Source organism: Cyanistes caeruleus, chromosome 6 (assembly GCF_971803275.1).
Source record: "Cyanistes caeruleus chromosome 6, bCyaCae1.hap1.1, whole genome shotgun sequence".
Taxonomy (NCBI): Eukaryota; Metazoa; Chordata; class Aves; order Passeriformes; family Paridae; genus Cyanistes; species Cyanistes caeruleus.
In genome coordinates, this window is record NC_141706.1 from 52,105,723 (window position 1) to 52,129,077 (window position 23,355).

A 23,355-nucleotide genomic window follows, 5' to 3' on the forward strand; every position below is an offset into this window, starting at 1 on the left:
AAAGGTAACAGGCTTAAAAAAAAAGCAAAATACTTTTGTGTCTACAGTCCTTTATAGATCTTCCAAGGGTAAAGATCCAAAGCCCCCAAGGTGTGGCTTTCAGAACCCTAAACTCCCCTCCTCCCTAACTTCTGTAGAACCATGAAGAATTTGGCTAATGGAATGGTAACTCAATCACACACCTATGGTCAAATTGAAATGTTACAGCTGCACATAAATATGACCGGATTAAAGACAAGAGAAAAATATCAGTAAGGACTTTAATCTTTCAGGTTTGAGGGTGGCCAAAAAAGTCAAGGCACTTTCCAGTGAATCAGAAGTTCAGGGTTCTAGTTCTAGTGACTTTGTCACTGCCAGTATGCAATCAGTTATGTCTAGATTGATCAATCCCTCCTCTGCTTTGTGTATCCTAAACTCTTATGATAATCTCTCACCTATTAAATGCTTCCCCTGTGTATCAACCCTTGGTTTGGACATTGAGATATGATTGTTAATACAAGTATTAACAATAAAATTTACTCCAAGAAAAGCCAAGCATCAACACATGAGAAAATTCCAGGCTTACAGCAAACTGCAAAATATAATTCTGCTCTTCATGGATTTATTCTTTGCTGCAAGTGAGAAAGTGAACTGTGAAAACAGTACGGAAACAAGTAATTCCAGACTGAGTCATAACACTTCTGTAGGACAGCAGAATGTGTGATCAGCTGTAAATCTGGCATTTTCCTATTTTCAAGAGCTGCACTTTCCAACCTAAACATGGTCCTTTTGAATCAAGGCTCCTTTTCATCCTTCTCTAAGATTTTTTAAATACTACAGATAATCATGCAGTTTTTCAAATGACTGGAACTGTAACTACATGTATCTGTGCAACTACACCAAATCCTCCATGATAGCTATTCCTGAACGCTAAATTTTAGCTCTTTAAGAAGACATCACTATTTTTTAACCTGTAAGATTGCTCCATTTGTGGGTAACAGTATTAATCAGGACACCAGATAGAGTATGCTTTTCTGGGGAAGACAGTGAGGTAAGTGAAGCAAATTCAATTTTTATCCTCTACAGTAGCCCAGCTGCCTAAATGGTGGCCTTTCTATCACTCATTAAAAAGGAAACAGTTCCTAACAGTTCAGTGGGATGATGATATTGGCATCTAAATATTAAATTCCTTATTGTTAGTGTGGTGCACGTGCAACATTCTCCTGAACAAATTAAGAGAAAAAATTATTTAGTACTTCAACATTTACCATTATAAGCTGAACAGAATCTCATGGGTCAAATAAAAGGCACTTGAAGGCATGAGAGTGTTCCTAATGTAGCCATCAAATGAATGGAAATAGGTAACAGAGAACCTAAGAAACTTTTGCAAAAGCAGTCTGAACAGATTTAATGTCCTATCAGCCTCTCCATCACCAATAACAAAACAATAGTATTTTAGGGAAAAAGAAGTAGGGCAAGTGCTAACTAGACAAAGACATTGGTCAGCTAGCTCCATTTTTTCCATTTTTAATTATTAAAAAAGATATGAAACAACTGGTTATCACACTTCTAATATATACAGTAAAAGTAGCCATTTGGCCTGTAGTTCCAGAGGACCCACAAGCATTTTTTCAATGCAAGCACCACCTTGAAGAACCTCTGAGTAAGGTGTTAACCAAAATATTTCCCTATGTCCTTAAAAATTCATCAACATTTTTCTGGTACAGCATTTTCTGTAATACATAAAGACACACACCCATTTAAATGGAAATTGCTACCTGTCCCCTTGTTGGCAGATCTTTTACACTGTCAGGTTTAAAGAAGGTGAAGTCAATCAGAGCCTGAAACAAGGACACTGCTTTCTCAGAATGGCCAGCCTGTCTCAGAAAGTGGCATTGCTGAATAAATATAGCTGTAAAGAAAAGAAGATAAAATTTTAGTATTTCAAATTTTGTTGCAAAGTATTTTATTACGGTCCACAAATATAAAAATACATACATGACATGCTGTAGAACATAATTGTTTTGGAACAGTATCAAAATCAAAAATATGAAGAGTAACCAGCACAAATGCATGTCAAAATTGTCAGTTTAATGAACTTGAAGACCACTCACTTTAAATGTGCCAAAGAGATGATTTTTATTCATGCCATCCATGCACTGTCCTTACTGATAAAAACTTAGACACAATGGTCTGAACTTCACTGTATCCAACATCTGTCAGCATGCCATAGTCCTCTCTGAAGATGCTGGGCATTATTGCAATGCACACAGGAGGTGCTAACAAGAAAAATACTTTTTGCCTCAGTTTTGCGTGAGATATTTACATTGATAATACCCTGGCAATATATCATTTACATTCCAATTGTCATTCCCTTTTTCTTTATGTAAGACTTAAGTTAGGAGAAGTCCAGTCTTCTGGTCAAAATACTACTGCTTAAAAGTAGGGAAAAGTCCTATCCCTCACTCTTCAACAAATTATTTGTCTAATCACTGCCATATCCCTACTATGCACTGAGCCTCAGTTTCAGCTTCAAAAGGGAAGCAAAGTCTCAGTGTTTCTCTTCGTATTCTGAAAACAGAGTCTTCCACAAAAGAGCTGGAGAAGTAACAGGTATTATAAATACCTCCATGAGGCAGCCCAAGGACATTTCAGTGATAATCACTCCAAATGACACTCAAGATTTTACACAATAGAAGCCATTCAAATTGCTTCAAATCATAATCAACTTGCAAAAAACCCCAAGCTCATAAAGACAAACAAGTCACTGAGAGCTTGTCACTGAAAACAGCAAAAGTGTTCTTTAAATACTACTGTTCCTTCATTAAACACATTGACTTTGGAGGGTTTTAAACGATCCAAATATTTAGGTGTCTAGATGCACACATGTAACAACATAGGTTAGCAGCAACTGCTCTCAATCATCATCTTATATTTAATATATGGGAAATTATTTACTCCTTTTATCTGAATTTAGACATATATCAGATGTATACACATAAAAACCTGAATTCAGCTAGACTATACAAACTAGGCATTTAATCCAATTTTTTCTGCAAAGTCAATGATTATTCCTGCTAAAAAAGACTGAGATTTCTGAAGATATTTAAACAACAAAAACAACTAAGTTTATAATAGTCTTCCCAAGTATTTTAACTAATTTAGGCTCTGCATCAAACTGACAGTGAAAAAACTGTCCTTTACTACTCTCCCAGCTTCAGAGATGAACTTTGATTAAAATACTCTGAATGTAGAAAATGCCTCATCAGGGTTTGCTGCCAAACTGGGTGCCAAAAATAAATTACAGTGTAAAATTTCCTGCATTTTAGAAACCAGAAAGGTATTTGAAGAAATGCAAAGATCAGCATTTTCTTTGTGGCAAAACCTGAAAACAGCACGAATACATATCTAATTCAGTCCATGATGCTAAGACACTTCTGCAAATAAAATGACATACAAGATAAGGATGTTTTTCCCTAACCAGTAGGTATAATTTGAAAAACAGGACTCCCTTTACACAGCAAAAATTAAGAATACTTTATATTCATCTGCTTTATATTAACAGTTCCTAGTAAATTTTAATTATTATAAATTCTTACCTCAAAATTTACATATAGGCTGATCTACCATTTTAAATTAAGCTTTAACTTTTAAAATTTTTCAATACTTTAAAAAAACACCCACCTATTTCCAAGCAGATAGTACTGCATACTGAACTGAACACTAGATGGCACAGTCCCCCACTGTTTAAAATTAGAGCTCTTACACTTTGTCCTTACCAAAGGTAAAAGGTTGAAGATACAAGCCTAAGGTACATCTTCAGTGCTACTCAACTCATAATTAGATTGTGAAATACCCTGTGTATTTACCTTAATGAACAATTTGGTAACCTTCCTAATAAGTACACTGTCAATTAAAACTCAGCCCAAGAATTACACAGTTGAGTCACTAATAAAGGAATCTCAGATCAAGAAGTCTCCCAGTGGAAATTTCTCTAATCCTATCCTCTGGAGAGGAAAAATAAAGTACTTGAGAGTGTTCATAAATAAATAACTATAGGCTTAATACAGAACAACAAGAAGTTACTTGTTTCCACTCACGAATTTGAGTTCATTTTCATCTTAAGCTATCTATGGATATTGCTAGCAATAAAGTATTTAGAAAAACATCAATCTAATATTAATTAACTTGCTAAAAGAACTCTATTAAAAAAATTCTCATAGCAGTTGACAAACTGCTTCACGAGTTTGTATTTCATGAGTCACATATGTTCCAATATGTGCAGGAAAATAAAATGAAAGAAAAACCTTCTCATTTCCAAAAACAGATTCCGAGTAAAACCTTTGTCTTGAGAATCATTCACTGTGGTTAGTGTACGAAGTGACTGAAATATTGGAAATCAGAGACAGTAGAAGCAATTAGAAGATATCAGGCTGTACAGTATCCACTGGCCAGTACAGCACTTTTCCTTTGCAGCACTTTTTCCAGTGCTTGATCCAAGATGAATCAGCCAAAGATTGTATGAGATCTGAACACCTGAAACTAATTGGGTAACCCAGCATCTCAGTCTCTAAGTCCAGACTGGATATTGCATAACATCATTTCTCCAACAGGAATTACAGGACTAGATAAAAACAAGAGGTTTCTTGGACTATGACACACATGAAAAAAATGGACTCCTCCCTAATAGTCTCTTTTAGATTGAAAACTAGTTTCAAAATGAAAAAACCACCAAAAAACCGAGTCAAAAATATTCATGGTGACACTACTATTTTCCCCTCCTCAATGTATCCACATATACATTGATAATCACAATGACACACCAAGGCAGAGAAATTGAAATGGATAGGTTAAGTCATTTAGCTCCAAATAAATTGAAAGACCATGCCAGAACTGAGCATGAACTCATTTCTTCCCTGAATCCACTCCAGCATCCTAACTATGTGACTTATTTTCCTTCCAGGGATAATTATATAATAAATTATAAAGTGGTAGATGTATGCATAGAAGAAATACAAAAGGCATGATCACATGGTATTACAGCTTAGAATTCTCCATCTACAGACTGGGATTTCAGCAAAATTTCACATCAGATTTGTAATGTTCCTTCTCTTCTCTGGATTAAAGTAATCAGTTGTAAAACTTCTGAACAAGAGATAATTACTTGTTTCACAAGTCTCCCTTTTATAAAAGCACATCTCCTGGCTGTTGGCTGTGATTCTCCACTTTGACATTGTACTATAAACCACTCAGCACATTAGACTTTAATGGATGTTGTATCATAAACTCTCCTGGGGAAGTGAAGAATCTGCTATATCCATATTTGGTTTGAGTATCTGCTTTAATTCTCAGCTAAGAAACCAGGATGCCAGGCATTTTGAAGGAAAGAGAAGAGAAGAAAATAAATGCCAGGCATTTTGAAGAGAAGAAAAGCTTCATGCAATACATAGAAAATCTGTTCTTAATGCAATTAGCTCCTATGAAGACCAATCTGACCATAATATGCAGAAAGAACCTTACCCAGCATAGCTTCTTCTGTGCCAGGCAGCAGAGGATGGGATACCATGCTGCCATCCTGTACAGCTGCCAGTGTTGTCAAACATTTTCCATAGAGACTGTTGATCTTTGAAACAGAAAAAGTAGTGAACTGACTTTGACAGAACAGAAGGTATTTCTTCCACATCTCTGGATTATTGGGATGTAAAAAAATCAGCTTCTGCCATTCTTTGATCAAAGCTGGTGGTTCCCAGAATTCTGTGCAAAGCTTCAGCCTGGCAAGTTTCAGATCAACATTACTTGGATTGCTTTCAATTGCCCTCTCTAAAATGGCCAGTTTCTTTTCCAAGATTAACTTGAGTGATTTTCTCCTTGATTCCTGCTCTCCCCTACTGCCGTAAGGGCTAGGTCCTCTCATTAATTCATCCTAGAACAAAAAGAAACATCACTACAACCTTAGGAAGAGCAATCACTACAATCACAAGCATGCTGACATTTGTGAAGATGAGTTAACTCATTCTTCACCAACAAAAGATATATAGTTCTAAACAAATGAAATTACAATATAATGCTCATGTATTTATTACTTATAATAAGCAACAAGGTCCATTAGAATACATACCTGAAAGGAAATAAATTCCATCCAAGCATTAACATCTCTTGGGTTTTCTCTGACTTTCTTGTTATATTCTTCTACTTTTGCCATTAGAACGGAGTTCATATTTATCCCAGGCTCTTCAATTGTTTGCTGTGTATTTACAGACTCACTGTCTGCAGTCTTGGACCCTTTTCCTTGTAGCCACATTGTGGTTGATGGATCATAAATCCCAAGAGGATTTACTTCTGCTGTGTCAGAAGAATTGCCAGATTCCACTTGGGAAACTGGTATAAAAGCAGGTGGATCAGATGGAGAATTTTTATTATGAACAAGAATCCCATCTGTGTTCAGCATCTTGACATTGTTCTTTGTAAAGTAGCGCTCAGGTCGACTCTGTGCTTGCTTCCTTTTTGATGCAGAACTGTCCCAAGTTATACAGTGTTTCTTTGCATCTATGCCAAGACAGGACTCTCCTTTCCTTTTATACCTTGGAAGGGAAAATACAATTAGACATCTTCTGAAATACACATTAGAAAAGATACCTCCTTTTTGAAAGAAATACTTGCAAATTAACCCAAATGATGCATAGACTTTCAAAAGCTTAAGAACCTGGTAAATTTCTGTTTATTTAAGACTTCAATTTATAAATTCTTTCAGCACCATCACACTTCTACTATCATACTAAGCTTCTTCTGAGTTCAATAATATATGTCATACTCAAGCAGAAGAAAGCCCTTTTTCCTTTCCATCATTTTAAGACATGTAGACAAACCTGGAGAAAGAACAGACATTATTTAGGGTTACTTAGATTAGATTATTTTAAACTGAAAATGAGACACCAGTTGTTCAGTAATTTCCTTCTGCATCCCTAACCCTCTGTCCATTTTATATACCAAAAAGTGGAGAGGAGTGTGAAGAGAAAAAGAGAGGCCATGTTCATAAAGGCCACAATAATCCCATGGATTAAGACAGGAAAATACCATCTTCAAATATTACCAAGAATTAAATTTCAGTGGCAGATATAGTGACATGCAATGCTAAACAAATACTTTTCATCTCAGAAAATAGCTGACAATCCAAAGGTGATAGAAATTTGAAACAAATTGTAACCAGGCAATTTTATTGCAAAGGCCTAAAATGCTACAAAAATAAAACCCACAAATTCTTCCTCCTCCACAAGTAATTATATACAGTATTACTGTATATACAGTAAACAATTTTTTAGAGAAAATCAAGAAGTGCATACACATAATGCACGAGCCAATTTTAGGCTCCTTTGGATGGGCTTCTGTATTAATGCAAGGAAATGTTCTGAAGGGTCATCACAGTACCAGTAACTCACTAAGGATATCAAATGTGCAATTTCATCTGTACTAACTTGAAATGTAGCATTGCATAGTACAGACACATTTTACTACAACATTTGGGTGAAATCTGTTTGCTAAGAAAATACCTGTAGCTTTTTTTTTTTCTTACAAGGGTATCAAACTACTCAAGTAAGTAAACTTCTTGAGCAATCTAGTATGAAATAATCAATACCTTCACTTCCCTTTCGGACACAGAAACAGAACAATAGAGACCAAAAAGAGCACTTGCCCAAAGACAATTTATAGCACAACCTGGAATTTCTGACCTCAAAAACATACCTTTGAATCTGCCCCATGATGCCTCCTACAGATGGCCCTGTAGTTTGCTACACAGAGAATGTTTTTAAAAACAATGAAAATCATGCACATGATACCCATTATTTCATACCATCTTTTGCCTTTTAAAACACTTATCCAAGAATTATAGAATGGTTTGGGCTGGAAGGGGCCTTACAGATGATCTCATTCCAACCCCATGGGTAGAGACACCTATTAGATTAGGCTGCTCAAAGCTCCTTCCAACCTGGCTACAGGAACTCTTCCAGGGATGGGGCATCCACATCTCTGGGCAGCCTATTCCAGTGCTTCACCACCCTCACAGTAAAGAATTTCTTCCTAATATTCAATCAAAACCTATTATTTTCAGGTTAAAATAATTTCCACATGTCCTGTCACTACATGCCCTTATGAAAGTCCTTCTCCATCTTTCTTGTAGGCTCCCTTTAGGTACTGGATGGAGCCTTCTCTTTTCCAGGCTGAACAACTCCAATTCTCTCAGCCCTTACTCATAGGAGAGGGGCTCCAGCTCTTTGAAATCAACCTGGTGACCCTTCTCTGGACTCATTTCAAAAGGCTGATGTTCTTCTTGAGCTGGGGACTACAGAGCAGGATGCAGCACTCCAGGTGGGGTATCACCAGCACAGCATGGATGGGCAGAATCCCCTTCCTTGTCCTGCTGGCCATGCTGCTTTGGATGCAGCCCAGGATAGAATTAGCTTTCTGGGCTGCCAGCACATATTTCCAGCTCATCATCCACTTGCTCTCATCAAGTACCCCCAAGTTCTCCCTGGCAGGGCAGCTCTGTTCATCCCCCAGCCTGTGTTGATACCCGGGGTTGCACTGACCCAGGTGCAGCAGCTTGCTACTGTTAAATCTTATGAGGACCCCCTTGCTGAGCTTTCCCAGGTCCCTCCAGAGGCCATCCTGTCCTTCAGGAGCGTTAACTGCACTACTCAGCTTAGTGTTGTCAAACTTACTGAGAGTGCACTTGATCCTGCTGTCCATGTCACTGATGAAGATCACATTAGATAGCGCTTGTCCCAGTACAGACCCCCTAGGGATATCACTTGCCACTGACACTGGCCCAACACCAAGTCAAATTTTGAAATAAGCTACTTAGTTATCTTTTCTCATCTTCTATGTTGCAGACAGACTCCAGTGACTCTGTGACAGTTTGGATACCAACTGGGAACAACTTTCTGTACCTTGCTATGTCCCCACGGTACAAGGATTTGTAGGCCCAGTTTGCAGGGTCTGGTTTCTTGTCTATCCGGAAGGTGTCTGCTGTGGGGGCCTGGATATCATCAAGCCAGATAGAGCGACTGCTGGCAACATTTGATGCCTTCTTACCTAGACTGCAGACAAGGAAAAGGAGGATATTCTAAGCATTTGTGTACATATTCAGCTTTTACATAACCCAATAAACATTGCATTTCTGTAGTTTGTAATAATTTAACTTACTCAAAGTCATTCTACGTGACCCACTCTTAAAAGCCAGTCCCACACTTTGAATAAAACAATTAGAAATACACTAATAGAACCATCAAATCAAAACACCAAAAGTCCTTGCTCTTCCAAAAACTGAATTTATGATTATGAAAGGTAATAACTGATTTAACCAATCAATCCAATCAATTGCTTGGCACACTGTAATCCAAAAGCCACACGTTACTACTTCCAAAATTTACTTTACTTTTGTCTTCCAAAACTTACTTTGATGTTACAATCAAGAAAAAGACAATAAACTGTAAGGGGATTGACTAGATGCAATTATACCCATGCATTTGATTAAAAAGTGTATATCAAAGTAGTTTACGGATTACAGTTAGACAAATGAACTCAAGTGTAAATTGCCACCTGCCTCTGAATTGTAGATAACTATGAATTTGCAATCTGAAATTATGCTACAAATATGTGAATTTTAGAGTCTTGAAAAATTTTCTAAAATTTCAAACCACTTTTCACATTCAGAGCAATTTTGTAATTCAGGTTGCAAAACCAGTCTTTTGAAAATTCAGTATTCTCTCAGCATCAACAATTTATGGAAAGTAGTAAAAAAAGACACTATGAAAGAACTTCAACATTTTTATTTCGGGAAAGCACTGGCTGGCTGGCCCAACCTAGCAAACAGCTTATGAACCACACCTAGGCACCCTTCCACCACACATGAGTGATGGGACACAGCAGAATGGGCTTAGCACTCAAGTAATTTTTACTGTCCTTCCTCATAGTCAAGGAAGCCTTAGCCACCACAATCCAATAAAAGTTATCATAAGGGAGGAACCATGTGTGGCTAGAAGGATCAGACAACATCTTCAGTATCTCTGCCACTCTTCCACAGGGAAAAAATGTTACCTTAGCATAGACACATCCCACAAATCTGAGATTTCAGCTCTTGATTAATGCCCCTTGAGAAAAGTAGTAAATTGGGGGAAATTCAATGACTACCCAGTCAACATAAATTGTAACAATTCCTCAGCATCACCAAATCCTCAGGAGTAGTTGCAGTGTGATGAATCAGAGCCAGAGCTGCTGATCCCAAAGAAAACACAGGAACCAGAGAATCAGAGAGAGGCAAAACAGCTGCTCAAACTAGCAAATATGGTAAGAACCAGGAGAAGGTGACTCACAGACAACTTGATAGGGCCACCTTGAAATGTTAAAAACCCAACAGCCTGAGGAAAGCCCAGCTAAGTATGCCAAACCTGGATACTCGCTACATTCACAGAACCTCTTTTGCTGCCCAAAGATCATGATAGTCACTACATGCCTATTTTTTTGTTCCATAAAAAAATAACATCTCCACTAATTACACAGTACTTTAGAGCCCCTGGAATTAATGAATATTTCACAAAACAATTTCGATTGTTCAAATTCTCACACAGAAATATTACAAGCAGAAAGTATGAAGCAAAATATATGGATATAAAAGAAATATTAAATCATGTAACAAATTTTGTCTTAAAATTTTAACTCTGTGAGGAGGAAGTTGCATTACAAGACAAACCCAACCACATATTAAGATTTTTGCACCAACTGAGAATGTTTAATGCAATTGCTCTCTAAAACCTTACAAAAGATCTGTGAAAGGGAACAAGATGCTTACAAAAACTGAAGCCTCCACATGACTTATCAGTGGTAAAAATTTCAATTGAAGAGACAAGCACAAGAACACAATGAATTTACATCTTGCATAGTGTTAATATATACATACTTTGCTGCTGCTTCCTTTTCACTACTTTTGCCACTTCCTTTGTCCTTGGTGTGCTTAGTGTCCACATCCGATTCGCTGCTACTGGAATCTCCTTTGGTTTTCTTTTTTGTCTTCTTACTGTGATGATGCTTTTTCTTTTTCTTTTTCCTTTTCTTACTTGTCTTTTTCAGACTCTCATCTGTATCACTCTCCTCTGACAACTCAGATCTTGAAGAAGTCCTGCTTGGAAAAAAGTATATACATTTATATTTACCTATACAGCTAAGCAGTAAAACTGCTTAAGTTAAAGAATACCACTGTAAGAAAGTTCAGAACATTTTACTCTTCATCTTTATTCTCCCTGTATATTTTTGAGAAGGTAGCATTAACATATACTGCAAAAGTGATACAAATCTGCATTAAATCACAATTATATTTTTCAGCTATTGAAATTACTGACAATCAGTCTTAATGTTCTAATTGTCATGGCATTTTGATGTGTGATCTGTACAAATATCCATCTGTTAACATTGCCAAATTAATGAAGATGACCAAGATGATAAAAATTTCCTAACTTTGCTAAACAACTTAAGCCAAAAGACTGAGAAATCTTTCACTGTGGCCTGCAAAAGAAAAAAGTGATCTTTTTCCCTGTTTTTTATGACTTATATAAGAAGTATCAAAACCACACTTTTAAAATCACTTCCAGATTAAAAGAATCAAATCTACCAATCAAGAAACATTTTTTGATGACTACTGAATAATGTTATCATATAATACAGCATAATGCAATAAATAACACTGTGTACAACAGACAACCAAGCAATTGAGAGATCACACAAAGGACACAGAGTTTTGGTAAAACAAATGTATATTGCTGTACATACCACAAAAATTCCCACACCTAGTAGTCAAATGAATAATGGAGGTCTCTCTAACCCTTAGTTAAAGCACAAACTCCTTAAACTTTTTTTTTTTTTCCTGCAATCTTTCAATAAAAGAAATGAGTGACAACTTTCAGTATTCCTAATATACCAATAGAAGAAAATATTGTATTTCAGAAAAAAGGCATCTCAAGCAACAGACCTGACACAGTTTTTTTAAGGACCCTAAGGAAGAAGAAACCAAAGAAGAACCATTAGCAGATCTTTAAAACAAACCTTTTCAAAACCACCAACTACAATGGAGCAGTTAGTTTTCACTGAACTGAGATAGAACAAATTAGTTTTTATTAAAAAACAAACACCCAAGTAATAGACAAAAAAAAACCCCAAGCAACAAACACCCAAACATTTTTCTGCACACTATTTTTTGACAAAGTCCTTTTCAAAGATAAAATTACTAGGGTGGGTTTATTATGTCATTCTATCTGATGGTAACTTGCAAAATCCTTAGCTTTATGACATTAAAATCCTAAAAACATTTGAAGAAACACAGCAGAATATATGATTGATAAACAATCATACATGCATTTCAAACACACAATGCATGTAAATGCAAGACTAAGTACAGAAAAAGATGTGCTTAGGTGTGCTTGGTATTATAAAGATATTCTCTATCATGTATACCAACAATTATCATAGACAAGGGAGCTTGTGTCAAATTAAAAGTGACTAAGGTTTTGAACTTGACAACTACAACCTGACTGCATTCACTATTGAGTGCTAATTACAGTGTAGATAAGCCAAGTATAGCAACTAGTCCAGGGAACTAATTTAAACCAATTCTTCAGCAAACCTGGCTGCTTAAAGTTCCTTTCTGTGAAAGGATAAAATCACCCACTTGAGTTGACCAGCATGCTCTACAGCCATACTCAACTAGATACAGATAATATTTCATTAGTTCACATCAGCAACTGTTTTTCAAAAAGCAAAAAAGTCAGCTGTGGTTGATTTCTTTGGTTTCCACAGAGAAATCATAAAGATGATGCTTAATCTTTACAGTATTTCAAGGGTCACTTTAGACATTCAAAAGCTAATGAAGAATCATGATTGCTCAGTTCCCTCTCCATTCCAAAATAACAATCATTTAAATGCTGCTCTGAGAAAAAGAAAATGGGAATGTAATTGCATACATACAATTTCTCATTATTTTAAGTTAAAGGACATGGAAGCATTATTCATTCTTTTACACACGACTCAGTTCAGGCATTTTTAAATACGGAACAATAGAATGAAAAACAGCTTTTAGCTTCTGAATTTGGTCTCATATAACAAAAGGTAAGAAGTACAAAAGAAAGAGGGGATTTCCAAAGACATTGAAGTATGCTCTACCTTATTAATGGTGATTTTTCAGGAATGAGATTGGCAACTTCTGTAGTGCGCTGGTGCAGTAATAATGCATCCTCTGCAGAGAAGCTTGGGTTACTAAGCCAGTCTAACTCTGTAGGTAACAAAAAGTGAGACCAATACAAATTAGCTTGCTGTTTTCTTTTAAGCTGGGGGTTAATTTAGTCAGCAGACAGTTAAATTCACAGTAAATGTCACTTTGTCATGTGAAATAATTGAGCATATTGGAAAGCACTCCATGAAATTTTCATTTAGCTCATACTGAAAGCAGATTCCATGTTTAATACACAGCTCTATACATAAAAAAATAATCTTTCCAACAATCATTTTTATGATTTACAAGTTCTAGTTTTATATGTAGACTACATAAATTTGTTATATAAGATAATCTACTGTATCATATTTACTACTATATATCAATCATACATAAATTTCTACATACAATATAGAATAAAATTAGTTACATATTCAAAAAGTGAAATTAAAAAAATACAGAAAGCATAATTAAACAAAAGGTATAGTTAATGAATGTTTTAAAGCTTATACAAACTTACAAAAGTGTGCTTTAGTGACTGCAAATTATACTGACAATTTTATCCATCCACTACTGATAAGAACACTCAAGTGGCCAATACATGTCACTGGATTCTCTAACCACTGAAACATCATTAGACCTTTCAACAGTGTGAAAGGAAGCCATTTGATTCTAATTTGGATGCACTAGTCAGCATTAAGTATTCTGCATCTATATCTCTGCATTTCAGTCACCAGATAAGATCAGACACTGACACGATGTGGAAGGGAAATTTTTTGTCATAATTTTACTGATATTAAAAGTTTTATAATGACTTTCACAGAGTTTTCATTTCTAGAATTCTTTTAAGCATGTGAAATCTCTTAGCTATTAAACAACAAAAGTAATTTTGTGCAAATACAGAAATTAACAGCAGCAGCCCCTCCAGTGCCACACTGACAGAGACAACATAAGGACCAAATTTGGTCTCCTTGCCTCTCCTCCCTGCTCTTTACAATCATTTTTTGCCTGAGTGTTCTTCCTGTCACATTCTTGTCTTTGTGCTCTTGACTGCACTGACCTGTACTCCTTAAACAGCATGAACTCATTGTCTGTCAAGCCACATAACTCTCCTCCTTCTAAAGTATTTCTTTCAGAAACAGAATTTTGGTATGAAAAGCTTTCTTCTGTCTCATGTCCCTGAATTGTCACCACAAAAGGACTTAAAGCAGAGTAGGCTGCAAAACAAGTTGTTAACCTAAGTTAAACACATAAAAAAATACATAAAATAAAGCAAAGTCAGAGTTTGTGTTTCCCAGGAGTCCAACCCCATTACAAAAGGCCCCGTGAGAAGTGATCACCTCCCTGGCTCCTGAACCTTAATCTTTGTGCATGGGAGAATCCACAATTCATGGCACTGTCAAAACCAAAGCACACTTCCCATGACCAGCCCAACCAATATGCTGCAGAACACTACCATGCACCATTTCCCAGCCTGTTCCTGCAGCTTGGTTCTACCTAAGCAGATAAGATAAAATTGCATCTTTAATGCATTGAAGAATCACTCCATGACCTCTGTGGCTACAGCAGGGAAGTTCAGAATTCTCCAAGTACAGTATTTTCTGAAGAATTTAATCAAATTGACCTAGTATTCAGAAAGAAATGAGCAATTTTTGCCATTATGCAACATGCAAGTTCAAACCGCCTGTAAATAATCTCGACTGAATCAGTTAGCTGGATAAAAGCATCTCAAACATCACAATGCATTCCACACTATCTCTTCACTTGTTAGGTTTTTTTCTTGTGGAATGTCTAAGAAATTTATCATTTTTGCAGAGCAAATATAAAAGACCTATTTTTCAATAATATGCATGTACTTGTTACATGTTTATGAGCACAACAGCAGCAGCAATCCAATGACATTCTCTTTATACCTTCTCAAGCAAAAAGAAAAATTAAAAATTTACAGTGCATGTCTAGAGAGACAATTTTTAAGAGTTACACAAAGCCTTTTTTTTGTTGCCTCTCAGGATCCTGAACATCCACTTTCAACAAAATTCACTGCATCATCTGACCTACAGCATAGTTCAGACTGCAAATATAAAATGCTGCACATTATGCTTACTAATGTCAGCAGGGTTACTTATTATCACTGCTCTCTTCATGGCTACAGATAAATTTGCAATTTATCTTCCACCAAACGGTAATTAAGCTTGACAACATAATTGTAACAAAGCATATAGAAAATTGCAGCACTCTAGAGGCTGCTGCAACTCAGCAATTGGGCAGCTTAGGAAGCATAAGCACCGCTTCTGTTTCTGTTTCAGATGTCACTTTCACTTTAGAAACAGTTTGGGAAGGTTTTTAAAAGTATGAGGCAGAGTGGTTGGCTGCATGAAACATGACCAACATATATACATTACTCAACCTTTACAATAAAGCTACCATGCAGTCCTAAATGTCTGCTAAAGTCACCTTAGTTTTACATAACATTAAAATCAAAATACTCTGGGATCTCTGTATTATGATGCACTTTGGCTTCACATCAGCTCTGAGCAGAGAACCATCTATCAGAGAGACAGATGCCTGTCAAGTTCTCAAGTTCTCACAAGCTGAATGTGTGAAATTTGATATACACCACCATAAATGTGGTTGTGAGTTAATATTTAATTTTTACAACTTACATTAAAATGTCGTTGCCAACAACAAAGTACAATATTTATTACAACATAAACCAAACAAGTTACGTTCCAGTTTTGTCAATAATTATCACACAAAAAGCTTCCAGTATACCAAAATTTAAGCCATAAGCAGTGCTAACTGCTAACTGAAATCTGGATCAATAAGTCAGTCTTACATATTTTTCTGTATAAACTGATCTTCCAGAAAGGTTACCTGAAGCTACATAGGCTACCATAACAAACTTAAAGGCTAAATTCCCAAAGTTTTAAAATATAACCAAGGTCTTATTACCAGAGAATTTTATTGTATATCTGCCTGACAGAACAGCTCTTCTATTCCTAGAAGTTGTAGTTTGGGATCTTATTATGTCCACTACTCCCTACACCAAGTGTCATTACCAGAAAGGGTCCTAAATGCAGCTAGAACATCTCTGAACTGGCAGATGAGTATCAACCATTTTTATGCCATCAGGGGTAGTGCAGAAGTGGTTAGAACTAGAAGCTAATGCACCACATCGACTGGACCAAACATACAAGAAATTTAACCTGGGTAAATAATTGTTTGATTTCCCTTCGCTGTGGTGTCTAGAGAATGGGCAGATTTAAGGGTGTTAGAACCTGGCAAGCAAAAGGAAAGGTTAGTTCAAATCCTGTTCAGTAGAATTAATAAACTCAGTACCTACTTCACCACTTGGCATTACACCAGAAAGTGTTATTTTAATACTATTGTTTATTTTATTAAAAGTATCACTCTCTAGACAACAACTACAACAGTCAATGTAGACAATGAATCGTGATCTCACTTGTAACCTTCCAAAAAAGTCCTTTACAACTATGATTTGGCTTAATAAGCAAGGAATTAAAACACTTTTCAAGGTAGCCAAAGCCAGCGGGGAAGGAAGGAAAAAAAAAAAAAAAAAAAGAAAATAATAAAACCAACAACCAAAAGCCCCCGTGCCGCGCTCCTCAGCCTCCGGGTACGATGGTTAGGGGCCGATGGGCCCGACCCGGCGGCGGCACCGCCCCCGCCGCCGCTCCACAGCGGGACGAGGCACTGCCGGAGCGGGGCCTCGTGTGCCGAGGGCTGCCGGAGAGCTGTTAAGGGAAAGACGGTTCTCCCAGGACTTTACCTCTCGTGGAGCCCTCGGAGCTGCCGGCGGGGGGCTCCCCGGGCTGGGCGGCCCCGGCGAAGGCCGGGAACAGCGCCATGTCTCGGTCGCCGCCGCCCCCCGCCCGAGCAGCCGGCGGCAAGATGGCGCCGCGGCGCCGAGCGGGCTGGGAGCGGTAGTTCTTCCGCCCGGCCCCAAGATGGCGGCGGGGTGGGGAAAGGGTTGGCGCTGGCGGGCGGCTTTCTGTGGGGTTCGCGTATTGTGCGCCCTCCGCCGCCGCACTGTGGGACTGGAGCAGGGAACTGCTGCGGGAAGAGGTGGGATGCAGTTTCTAGAACCAGCCCTTCCTTTCCTCCACCCTCATCCCTCATGAAGCTCTCCGGGACGGAATACCCGAGCGATGTCTCTCTCCAGAGACTGGAATGCTCAGCTGTGTAAAAGACGATGCTGTAAGAGGCTCCGCGGCCTTTCTGTTGATAATCAATGTAGGTCTGGAGACGCGGGTGCCCTGGCAGCCTGTCCCAGCACCGCCAGCGAGGGCACGGGGCACAAATAACCTCCTGCAGTCGAGCCTGCCTCAGCCTCCTTACCCAGCGTGTCTGATAGCATCCCTGAGCCTGCCCTCCACAAAGGAACTGGAAAAATAATTTTTTATGCTTTTACACTTCGTGCTTTCTTGGACAGGATGTTCAGCTTCTTAATTGCGTATTGTCTTAACCAGTATTTCCTTTTTTTTTTTTTTTTTTTTTTTTTTTTCTCTCTCTAGCCAATGCCTGATTCTTGCATTATGAGGAAAAAATAAGCACCCTATTCACTTTTTCTGCAAAATTTTTTACCCTATTAATATACTTAAGTATTTCCCTTCCTGGACTGAAAAGTTTGCCTTTTTTCTTTGTATGGTAAAGCCATTACATAATAGTCTCCTTGCTGAATTTCTTTAGTTTTTCTAATTCTTACACTAATACTTATGCATGACCAGAATTCCATGTAATGAATTTCACATACAGAGAGTTTAAGGATTATATGGAATTATGATGCCTGGTTTGTTTTGTGCTCCTTTTCCAGTGCCTTCTGATCATTCTGTTAAGCTTTTGTCTTCTGAGCTCCAGTATCTGTCAAGAGACCATTTGTGATTGGTAAAAGGTAACAGGTAACTACTGTGTGTAGATGATAGGATTAGCTTCCCTATACTCTCTGCTTCAGATCTACCACACTGACTTTTTGGTCATTTTATAATTAATATTTTAAACACTTCAGTGACCTTTCTCAATCAGATTTCCAGTTGATTGCTGTGAATACCTTTGCACCATCTGCACACTTTGTCAACTGTATGGTCACTTCATTTGCAGCCTTTTTTTAGATGTTTAGATGTTTTAGATGACTTTATCCTTTAGAAAATTCTAAAGCTATTTCTTAATCATTGTTTCCTATCTTTAGTTTATTATTAGTCCATAAAATGCTATTCATCACCCAGAGATAAGTATGAAAGTACAGAGAGAAGAGGATTCAGAACAAAACAGTGATCATGGACACTGGTAGTCTGGAAGTCATCAAATGAGTGGGGCCTGATTGCCAACTTGGAAAGCTTGGCTTTAAGTGTACAGTCACTTACTGATGTGGAGGCAAGTTTTTGTTCAGGTGTTACCATCCATGAAGTTTTGTCATTAGAATATAGAAACATTAGAATATAGAATATAGAAAATGTAGTATGTAATGTATAGAAATATGTATCTATCTAGAACTGATACAGAAGATAGGGAAGAAATCTAAAAGAAGCACCCTGCCAATTTTAAAGAGAGAATTAAAAATAATTACCTTGCCACATGCACTTTTAGTCTTTATCCTGAGAACAGAAAACTTATGTAATTTTGCAATCTGCAGTTGTCTTTCTGTCTGCCTGGCATAATTTCTCCAGGTAGTTTTAGAACTCATGATCAGCATCAACCAATTTAAAAGAGGGTTACAGGTTATTACATTACTGCAAATCAAATTAAAACAGGTCGGAACTCAGTGGATTCTAAGTGGGAGCAAAACTCCAGTGTGTGTGCAGTTCACACTGGGAGACTGACCTGAGAAAGTTGAGTCAGAACTCTCCTGTTCTTGGAAATATTTGTTACAATCGTATACGGATAGTTCCTGAAATCTGTAAATGCATACTTCAGCAATGGGTAAACTACTACCTATCTACAGAAGAATAGTTATTTCTCTCTTATGAGTGAGACTCAAAGCCCTTTCAAGCTTTTGATACTCTAGTGCAAGATAAAAAAAACAGATTTAATAAAAAAAGCATTCAGTTTATTTGCTGAATGTCATTTTTCACATTGTCTCTGAGCTGCTCACAGTGATGGTAGCTAATGGCTTCTCAAAAAGAGAATACAGAAAATATGCTTTTTGAGAGTAAAGCAAATGAACAGAGAGAGTTTATAAGAATCCTAAACACAGATTTATGCCATGTCCCTGAAAGTTATACCAAATTATGACTAAAGAGAAAGATACATTAACAGTTTTATTGTTACCATACATCTGTTACTGTGACAAAGAAAAACCCCAACCAAACCTATTTAACACTAGCACAAAATTGACAGCAGTATTTTCCATTATCACAAATGAAGTTAAACTTGTGTGAATGTTGCTTTGATATTATTGCACAAGTAGTTACTATTTAACATTAGTAGAAATTAAAATCTTTTACTTTGACATTTTCTTGTATTATTGAGTGAGCAATGCCCATGCTGATAAAGTGTAGTTTTCTGCAATGTATCCAGTGTATTAAATGAATTGGTTGCCTCAATGCAGTTGAGCCACACTTTTCTTTAGGATTTACTAAAAAGCCTGACCAAAGGACTTCTTGATGTCTAGAGTAAAGAAATACGGAGCAGTTTCTTCAGCTCTATCCTGACAGAAGCAAACCATCAAGCCTTTTAATTACAGACAAAACCACAGTAGCTGTATATAACATGAGTTCCTTGTTGATAAGAAGGAAGGAACTAACCAGCTAGAGGAACTAACAAGTCCCTTAAGAACACTCTGGTCTGCTTTTTACATTGTTTCTACCTATTTAACATATTAAAATCTGGTATAGCTAATTTTTTTTTTAATTAATTGATTTTAATTTAAGGATTTTCCTTCTTTGATAAGGATTTTTTTCTTTGAAAAGTTTTACAATGAGTAATGTACTGAACTGTCTAAACAGATGTGAGAGTGATTGTTTACAGAAAATTTAGGATTTGATTTCTTTTGTATGTTTTGATAAAGTCATAGCATTATATTTAGGGGCAAAAAAAAAAAAAAGCCCTCTCACAAGGTCCATTTTCACATATAGGTAAAACCTTACAAAAGAAAGGCCTTGTAAAATCATGGTTCAGGCCTTGTTACTTCAGCTAAGTTTAGCTAGCAGCTACCCTGATAAGTTCCCATGCAAAAACATCTTGAGAATGAAAAGTTCGTTAACATAACAAACTATTCTTGGGGAGAAGAACAAGTGCGTCTGTAATAGCAAGGGATCTGTTCTATGAGAATCAGTAGAAAAAATATGTAAACATTGTTAGAGAGAAAAGTTTTGATTAACATATACACTCACCATTACCAACCAATTAACTGAGTTCTTAACCAATTGGAATTAAACACGGTGCCTTCTGATAACCATATAAATATAAGCTGTATGCAATAAAGATTGAGCTATGATGGGAGGAGAAACAGGTGTCACTCTCTTTCTCTACTACGACAGTTCATAACATTTTCCTTATGAAATTGTAATGGACATTTGTGATTCTAACATTTGTGAAATGGGTGCCATGTGAAGCAGCAATTCAGATCTCCATTCTGGCCAGACAGAGCTAGAGGGACAGTTGGATGTATTCACCTGTGCCATCTTTGACTCCCGTCAACAACCCTAATGTGACAGACTGCAGGCTTTTGCTCCATCAGCCTTTTCAAACCTTGCTGACATACTCAATGCTGCCAACATCATGTGATGATGCCCTTGTATCATTACTCCTATGTGGCTTTCATGCAATGCATTTAGCATGTTCTAGGAGTGAGAGGAATTGGGCGAATGGAAAAGGAGGGGGAGCTGTATCTCCCTGCAGCGGGATCTGTGAAGCACAACAGGATTTCCAATAACACAGGTTCCTGTTCTGATGGCATGCCAAGCTTCCAGCCATACTTTACACTTTCCCAGTCCTTCCTCAGGTTTCTTTCACTAAAAATCCTTTTGTCTATGCCAGCACTACTCAGATGTATTGAGATCTATTCAGTAATTTTACCAAGGGCTAATTTTTTATTGACACCTACTCAGCATGCAGAAACACAAGAACTCTGTTTTCAGTTCTGCCAGGTGTGATGTGTGGCTGCTGGGCTGTAGCCTCAGCACCATCCCATGTCTGGCCTTGCCAGGAGAACAGCACAGAAGAAATTACCTCCTGCAGGACTATCGTGTGTTTGGGACTTTAGTGGAGCTATTGAAGTTCCTGTACCTATTTTATTTCCTCTTTCTGACCTGTTGTCAGGGTGCTGTGTGGACTGGGGTCTCAGGGGCCGGCTGTGCACTCCAGGCCAGGTGCTCCCCAGTCAGGAGCAGGGCACTGGGAGCACCAGGGACAGCCCTAGCCCTGGAATCAGGCACCACCCTGACAAGGACAGGCTGGGACAGGGACCCTTAAGTATGCCCAGCTTGGAGGGGCCCATGGCTGGGGGGACAGGGCTGTGGGGAGCTGGAGATTGGCTCTGCTCTTCCCCTGTAAAGCTGCTGTTACACTTCCTAGCCCTTCACCCTTCCCACATCTGCTGCTCACTTCAGGAGGGAGAGGCCTGGCCTCCCTGGAGACTGGATGTACCTCCACCTCCCTGCCTGCTTCCTCTCCCAAGTAGCCAGATTCACTCTGCTAGCCAGGCATGGCATGGCTGGGGCATTTCACAGAGGAAAAGATGGAGAGCTCTCTGTCATCTCATGCTTTGCCATTGTTTGAGAGGGGCAGCTCAAGATGTCTTCTAAGAAAAAGTTCTTCTCAAATGCCTAATGTTATTCTTCCAATCCTCAAAATTGATGTGATCACAACCAAACGTAATTGGATACTAAGGTATAATAATTTTACATCTGTCTTTCAAAAGGACTTCTCCTGTATTTTTAAAGGGAAATAACTCATATTTATCAACAAATTTAAATTACTAATGTTCTCTTCAGTTTTAATTATCTGTTATATTACTTGTACAACAAGTATTCTAGGTGATGATATTGTAGAATACTGCTATTACATTTAATGTATTGTATTTTCTCCTCAAAGGACCTACTTTGCAGGTCAGTATGTACATGTTTCCTAGAGTATTTTATACAAAGATTTTGAAAATTACCTTATAAAAATGCAATTCTACTGTCTTCTTCTTACAATGTAATAAACAATACCTGAATAAAATCTTAGCAGTTTAAATTATAAATAAAATAGGGCTATAAAATTATAAAATGGGAAAGGTGAAAACATTTTTCCTTCAACAGATAAAATTAAACAGAAAATAAACATATACAAGTTGATTGATGTATTATTGTTAATATTTTCACAAAGCCTGTCAGGCCATCTTTCTAATGCTTTAATAAATCTGATGGTTTATTTACTGATCCAAGTCCTAGCTGTAAAATCTTCATTTATGGAAAGCCTGCTGGGCTATCAAATGTTTGCTGGGTAGATCAGTTATTACAGGTATGTTTGTGATGGACATATGTAATAAAGATAATTGGTTCAGTTCAGATATACAATCTAATGCTACACTTCAAAAACCTAAAGGAGGTTTTTTTCTTGATTTTTTCAGGCTGTATGGCAGTGCTGGCCTTGAACTTCAAACTGAAGCCGTGGTCAGACTGATCCTGTAGACAAATTTGAAATATGTATGCGCTCTTCCATTTTACAAAACAAAAACAGCAAAAAATTAGTATGAAAAATCTATTTCAAAGCCATACACTAGACAGGTCTATGAGGTGTTTAAACATAAACCTCAGACTTACAGTATTTGAAGTTATACCATGTATTAATGTATGCATATATGAATACAAGTCTGTATTTCTGTATAGTTTCCAAAAAAATGAGGGTCTTGATATTGTTGCCAGTACATTTACTGTGATCAAAACACAGTAGGAGAGGAAGGAGGTATTTTGCAGACATAAGTACAGCCTTTTGTTGGCTAGAAAGGCTTGCTAGCATTTTATACAAGTCTTCTTGGCAAAACTAGAGAATTTTAAGACATTCATAATGATCAGAACTTCCTGTACATATCCAGACCCATAAAATTTTATCCAGTTTCTTTTTGCAGTGAAAAGAGGTGAGGAATTTTAGTTCTCAAAAAAATGCAAACCAAATCAACC

General features: G+C 37.4%; 1 protein-coding gene and 1 long non-coding RNA gene across 3 annotated transcripts in view; one reads left to right on the forward strand and one right to left on the reverse strand.

Annotated features, from left to right (window-relative positions):
• NRDE2 (NRDE-2, necessary for RNA interference, domain containing) overlaps window positions 1-17,213 on the reverse strand; it is a 28,317-nt gene extending 11,104 nt beyond the window's left edge. The window contains exons 1-8 of one of the 2 annotated variants that reach the window (XM_023927716.2): window positions 17,025-17,207; window positions 14,295-14,451; window positions 13,186-13,294; window positions 10,934-11,152; window positions 8,925-9,074; window positions 6,098-6,560; window positions 5,500-5,902; window positions 1,758-1,891 (exon numbers count right to left, since the gene is read on the reverse strand). In XM_023927716.2, the coding sequence (XP_023783484.2) occupies window positions 1,758-1,891; window positions 5,500-5,902; window positions 6,098-6,560; window positions 8,925-9,074; window positions 10,934-11,152; window positions 13,186-13,294; window positions 14,295-14,322 (1,506 nt within the window). In that variant the 5' untranslated portion in view covers window positions 14,323-14,451; window positions 17,025-17,207. Of the gene's footprint in view, window positions 1-1,757; window positions 1,892-5,499; window positions 5,903-6,097; window positions 6,561-8,924; window positions 9,075-10,933; window positions 11,153-13,185; window positions 13,295-14,294; window positions 14,452-17,024 lie in introns of both variants that reach the window. The other variant, XM_023927715.2, reaches the window with a different exon arrangement.
• LOC111929897 (uncharacterized) lies at window positions 17,132-22,619 on the forward strand. Its single transcript, XR_002864923.2, has 3 exons — window positions 17,132-17,320; window positions 18,069-18,153; window positions 18,441-22,619. It is a non-coding gene; the product is annotated as an uncharacterized LOC111929897 (long non-coding RNA).
• Window positions 22,620-23,355: the final 736 nt, after the last annotated feature.